The 5,858-nt window shown below is 43.1% G+C and overlaps 2 protein-coding genes across 2 annotated transcripts; both read right to left on the reverse strand.

Annotated features, from left to right (window-relative positions):
* Window positions 1–320: 320 nt before the first annotated feature.
* Window positions 321–3,736, reverse strand: LOC138908335 (uncharacterized). The gene is made up of 5 exons (XM_070198995.1): window positions 3,550–3,736; window positions 3,009–3,100; window positions 2,024–2,895; window positions 1,308–1,752; window positions 321–1,073 (listed from the first exon to the last, which is right to left on the reverse strand). The coding sequence occupies exons 1-5, from the start codon at window positions 3,734–3,736 to the stop codon at window positions 321–323; spliced, it is 2,349 nt and encodes a 782-aa protein (XP_070055096.1).
* Window positions 3,737–4,058: 322 nt separating this feature from the next.
* LOC138908336 (uncharacterized) lies at window positions 4,059–4,715 on the reverse strand. The gene is made up of 2 exons (XM_070198996.1): window positions 4,416–4,715; window positions 4,059–4,322 (listed from the first exon to the last, which is right to left on the reverse strand). The coding sequence occupies exons 1-2, from the start codon at window positions 4,713–4,715 to the stop codon at window positions 4,059–4,061; spliced, it is 564 nt and encodes a 187-aa protein (XP_070055097.1).
* Between the last annotated feature and the right edge of the window lie 1,143 nt (window positions 4,716–5,858).

The following is a 5,858-nucleotide window of genomic DNA, read 5'->3' on the forward strand; positions in this document are numbered from 1 at the left end:
AACCTGAGTTTTGCGGATACCGGATAGTGTTGGCCGGTTTCTGATACTAAGACAGCTCCAATACCTACTCCTTTGAAGTTTGCGTCTCCGTCGAAGAACATCCTCCAACCATCATATGCTTCAGTGATGTCTTCTCCCATGAATGATACTTCCTCGTCGGGAAAATACGTTTTCAACGGTTCGTATTCTCCGTCTACAGGATTTTCTGCCAAATGATCTGCCAATGCTTGCCCTTTGACTGCCTTCTGAGTTACATAGATGATGTCGAACTCACTCATCAATATTTGCCATTTCGTCAACTTTTCGATAGGCATGGGTTTCTAGAAGATATATTTCAATGGGTCCATTCTTGATATGAGATATGTGGTATAAGCACAGAAGTAGTGCCTCAACTTTTGAGCTATCCATGTCAAAGCGCAGCAGGTGCGCTCCAGCAAAGAGTACCGTGCTTTATAGTGTGTGAATTCTTTACTCAGATAATATATGGCCTGCTCTTTTCTTCCCATCTCATCGTGTTGTCCCAGAACACAACCAAAAGCCCCATCTAATATGGACAAATAAAGCAGCAAAGGTCTCCCTAGTTCCAGTGGGACCAGAACAGGTGGTTTAGATAAATACTCCTTGATTTTGTCGAAGGCTTTCTGGCATTTTTCAGTCCACCTCATTGCGGCATCTTTCTTCAACATTTTGAAAATCGGTTCACATATCACAGTTGATTGTGCTATGAAATGTCTGATATAGTTGAGACGGCCTAAGAAGCTCATCACATCTTTCTTGTTCTTTGGAGGTGGAAAGTCTTGGAAAGCTTTGACCTTTGATGGGTCCAATTCAATCCCTCGACGACTGACGATGAATCCTAGCAATTTTTCGACGGGGACTCCGAAGGCACACTTTGCAGGATTCAGTTTCAGATTGTACCTTCGAAGTCGATTTAAGAATTTTCTCAAGTCTGCTATATGATCTGTGCTTCTCCTAGATTTGATGATGATGTCATCCACGTACACCTTTATTTCCCTATGTATCATATCATGGAAAATGGTTGTCATGGTTCTCACGTAAGTGGCTCCAGCATTCTTTTGGCCAAACGACATCATTTTATAGCAGTACATCCCCCATGGTGTGATAAAGGCTATCTTTTCGGCATCCTCTTCATCCATCCAGATCTGATGATACCACGTGAAGCAATCCACAAAAGACTGGAGTTCATGCTTGGCATAGTTGTCGATTAGTATGTGTATATTGGGCAATTGGAAATCATCTTCGGGACTTGCTCTATTTATATCTCGATAATCGACACATACTCTGACCTTCCCATCCTTCTTCGGAACAGAAACAATGTTAGCTAACCAAGTCGGATATTCAACCACTCTGAGAACTTTGGCTTTGATTTTCTTAGTGACTTCCTCATTTATCTTCAAACTCATATATGGCTTGAATTTTCCAAGCTTCTGTTTCACTGGTGGACACATGGGATCGGTGGGTAACTTGTGAACCACTATGGATGTGCTCAAACCAGTCATATCATCGTAAGACCATGCAAAGATGTCTTCATACTCCTTCAGTAACTGGATGTACTCTTCCTTCTCTGATGGTGATAGGTTAACGCTTATACAGGTTTCCTTGACTGTTTCAGAATCCCCTAAGTTAACCGTCTCGGTCTCATCCAAATTAGACTTAGGCCTGTTTTCAAAATTTTCAACTTCTCTGACAATTTCCTCAGGTATTACATCCTCTTCCAGATACTCTGAATCACTATCCTTACATTGCGTTGTCTCATTACATGTCACAGTCGTAGGTTCATTGGGATAGGTAATAATAATGATGTAGAGAAAAAATATAAAGAATAATAATAAATACTAAAAATAACAATGCATTAAATAAATCTTGAAAACGTCAAACAAGTACGACTCAATGACTCGAGCAATTATTTCAACACAAAATACGTTCAGAACAAAATACTAAAAATGTCTTAGATGCTCATAAAATTGCTTTTAAAAATAATTGATGCTAATTGCGAGGCTACCCAGGAACTCGACGGGCTCGACATGGTGCAACAGTCCAGATTTTTAGAACAGGTCCTTTCTCCATGGTCTGAATAGTAAGGACCTCCTCCTCCTCCTCAACTATCAAACTGCAGTCTATGTCTTCATCATCCACAAATAGCTTCCTTATGCCAGCTAGAGCTTCATCTTCTTCAGACCCCCACATCATGTCGGCTTGATGAAATGTCTGGTGTAAATGTGGTACCGGTTGTTCTAGCGGATAATAAGGACCACGCCATGGCATCGACCAATCCTGATACTCTTGCCAAATGTATTCATACCCAAGCCCAAACGTTGTACCATGACGCTTCAACTGTACCGGTTTGGTGATCCCTTGGAGATTCTTGCTGAGACCCTTGCCAGGCTCGTACCCTGTCCATAGCAATATACTTTCTATCTTGTTGCTCCACCATTTGTCCTTTTCAATTGTGTTGACGTGCTCAATACGATGGTATGTTTCTCCACCCAGCTTCCTCCTGTTCTCGATGATTGGAACAGTCTGATTGGTATAGATGGGATTACTCTCATCTCCATGGATGATCACTTCCTGATGATTCCATTCAAACTTGACAACCTGATGCAGAGTAGAAGACAAGACCCCAGCGAAATGTATCCAGGGTCGTCCCAATAGTAGATTGTAGGTAGCAGATATATCCAGCACTTGAAACTCAACATCAAACCAGGTTGGGCCCATCTGTAGGCTGAGGTTGATTTCTCTAATTGTGGCCCTCTGAGATCCATCAAACGCCTTCACATTCATACTTCCTGCTCGTATCACGTGCAGACCTTTACCCAGCCTCTTTAGAGTAGTCAGCGGACATATGTTGAGACTTGAACCCCCATCTATCAGGACCTGGAGATGAATTTGTCCTCAAATTACACTGTAATATGTAGTGCCCTATTGTGACTAAGACCTTCTGGTGGCAGCTCGTCTTCATGAAAAGTATTTTTTTGGCTTTCCAACACCTGCCTGACCATGTTGCCCATTTCCCTACTGGTGATGTTGGTGGGTACATAGGCTTCACTCAGCACCTTCATCAGGGCGTTCTTGTGTGTCTCTGAATTTTGCAGCAATGATAAAATGGATATCAGAGCAGGAGTTTTGTTCAAATGGTCAACCACAGAGTATTCTCTTGCTTACACCTTTATCCAAAGGTCGTCAGGGCCGGTCTCGACGACAAGCGGCTTAGACGCAGCTTCTTTGCTTGTTCCTCCCAAATGCTCGGGTGTATAAACCCTACCGGTTCTAGTCATGCCTTGTGCTGCACCTGTTTCTTCCATTTTTGCTTTTCCTTTCCTTCTTTTCTCCGCAATATAATCCTATGGTATAGCTTTAGATTGGTAAGTTGGAGTAGGTATACTTCAACTTCAATTGGTGCCTGGGTTTGCATTACAATGGGTGTGAAGGTAACTGGAGATATTTTAGGATCATCCCCCTCCCTAATGAGTCCAATTGACCCTTACAGATCCTATTCTTCATCGATCACTATCACATTTACTCCCTTACCTCTGTGATCTGGGAGAGGATTGTTACGAACATTAGGTGCAGTCTCCTTTGCCTCTATGACTTTAGTGTCAATTAATGTCTGGATCTTGTCCTTCAGAGTGCGACATTCCTCAATGGTGTGACCCTCTATGCCTGAGTGATAGGCACATGTCTTGTTTAGGTTAATCCACTGAGAAGAGTTTTCCATAGAAACAGTAGGAATGGGGGTGACATAACCGGCAACCTTCAGTCTCTTGTAGAGTTGGTATATGGGTTCAGCAATCGGAGTGTATTGTATGGGTGGTCTGCGGTCGAAATTTGGCCTTGGTTTTTGATAATTCTGGCGGGCTGGTGGTGGTGAGTGGTAATATGCGGGTTGGGTGTTATAAGTGTGGTAGGTGGCAGCAGGTTATTGGTATCTGGGGGGTGAAGGCTGGTATGCAGGCGGAGGTGTTTGGTATGTGAGAGGAGACTTAGGACCTTGGGCTACCATTACTGCACCCCACTTCTTTCTTCTTAGAGATACCTCCCTACTGCAAAGCTTTATTTGTGGCCTGGAGTGCTTCGAAATTTGTCACCATTCCGCTTTTGATCCCTTCTTCTATTCTCTCTCCCAGCTTGATGATGTGAGAGAACTTATGGTTTTCAATAACCAACAACCTTTCATAGTATTGCGGGTCTTGAGCTCTGGCAAAGAACTTATTCATCTGTTCTTCTTCAAGTGCCGGCCGTACCTTTGTAGCTTCAGAACTCCATCGAGTAGCATACTCACGGAAGGTTTCTGTTGGTTTCTTCTTGAGATTTTGAATGTAGAAAACGTCTGGTGCATTTTATGTGTTGAACCTGAATCGATCCATGAAATCTAACGCCATGCTCACCTAATTAACCCACTTCTTTGGGTTCTGACTGATGTACCAAGACAAAGCATCTCCAGTGAGACTCCTCATGAACAACTTCATATGGATTCGTTCATCTTTGCCAACTCCTAAAAACTTGTCACAATATGTTCTTAGATGCACTTTAGGATCACCAGTTCCGTCAAACATTTCAAACTTGGGAGGTTTGTAACCCCCCGGCAGTTCTACATCCGGTTGTATGCATAGGTCCTCATAATTCAAACCCTCAATGTTCTTGCCACCTTCGACACTTTGAACTCTGCCAGTGAGCTTCTTGAGTTCTTCCGCCATGTTCTTGATGAGCAGGTCCTTCTCGGTGGATTCTGGTATATATAGGGCTTGTTGTGGGGTGTGGGGTGAAGTTTCCACATATATAGGATTGCTTTGGTGGATTCCGGGAATCTGAGCATAATGGTGGTCATTGGTTGAGTTTTGTGGATCTGGAGTAGGTTGTGGTGCATTCTGAGGGGTGTGGTATATGGTTATTTATGAGTATTGAGTTAGATGGTGATGGTGTTGTTGAGGAGTAGGTACCGGTAGAGGGTTGTGGTTCTGAGGAGGTGTGGCGTATTGATGTGGTGCGGGAGGATTTGGTGGTGGGTTTTGATTCTGTGTGTTTTGGGGAGGTGTCGGGTTTTGGGCGTTTGGGTTTTGTTGGTTGATATCAGGGACGTTTAGGGTGAGGGAAAGGTTTGCCAAGTTCCGGACCTGCTCAAGTTCCCTTTGTAGCTCCAATATTTTTTGTTCCAGACGTAGGACCAATTCATTCTATGCTGGAGTACTCCGACCGTTCGAAGTTTCAACGTTCTGTGCATTGTCCTTTCTGATACCGCTTAAATCGTCCATTTTTCCTTTCCCTTTGCTTTTGCCTTCAGGATCACTTGGCGGAGGAGGAGGTGGAGGACCTCTGGATCTAGTATGATATGCGGATGATGCTAGTATGCACGAACCAACCTTGGGGAATGGGAATAATCAAAATAAAGAAAAACAAAAGGTAACCAAGTCAGTAAGGGATATTGAAAGAATGCTTGCAATATTGAACATGCTTTGCAAAATCATGTAACAGAATCGCGTCCTAATTTGGGGGACCTCGTTGTGCCCGAGGTAGGCCTAAGCGACACATAGACTTGGAGAAAATTGATGCCAATAATTGTGTCATTTCATTAATGCGAAAATGAATCAAATCCTTACTAAAACGACAATAATAAGAAAGTTACTAATGGCATTTTCCTTATTACAATCGAAATCTAAAACTAAGCTAAAAAGCAGTAAAGAACATCATTTCGCAATCTACTTGGTCCCAGAAGGACCATCCCCATGCTTGGCTCTCTTGACTCCATCAATCAGATTCCCCAGGTCACGCATATCCAACAACAGGTAAGCCTTTGCTAGATGCCCCCTTCATTGCCATCCGTGTTCTGACAATCTGAAATC

Source organism: Nicotiana tomentosiformis, chromosome 3 (assembly GCF_000390325.3).
Source record: "Nicotiana tomentosiformis chromosome 3, ASM39032v3, whole genome shotgun sequence".
NCBI lineage: Eukaryota > Viridiplantae > Streptophyta > Magnoliopsida > Solanales > Solanaceae > Nicotiana > Nicotiana tomentosiformis.

Excerpts from the sequence above, each read along its gene's own strand:
- LOC138908335 (XM_070198995.1), bottom strand. The coding sequence starts at position 3,736 with ATGGAAAACTCTTCTCAGTGGATTAACCTAAACAAGACATGTGCCTAT. Across the intron at positions 2,896-3,008 it reads TGGGCAACATGGTCAGGCAG|GTCCTGATAGATGGGGGTTC; the intron begins GTGTTGGAAAGC and ends ATTCATCTCCAG. Across the intron at positions 1,753-2,023 it reads CGAGCCCGTCGAGTTCCTGG|TGATTCAGAGTATCTGGAAG; the intron begins GTAGCCTCGCAA and ends ATGTAAGGATAG.
- LOC138908336 (XM_070198996.1), bottom strand. The coding sequence starts at position 4,715 with ATGGCGGAAGAACTCAAGAAGCTCACTGGCAGAGTTCAAAGTGTCGAA. Across the intron at positions 4,323-4,415 it reads GTCAGAACCCAAAGAAGTGG|AAGAAACCAACAGAAACCTT; the intron begins GTTAATTAGGTG and ends CAAAATCTCAAG.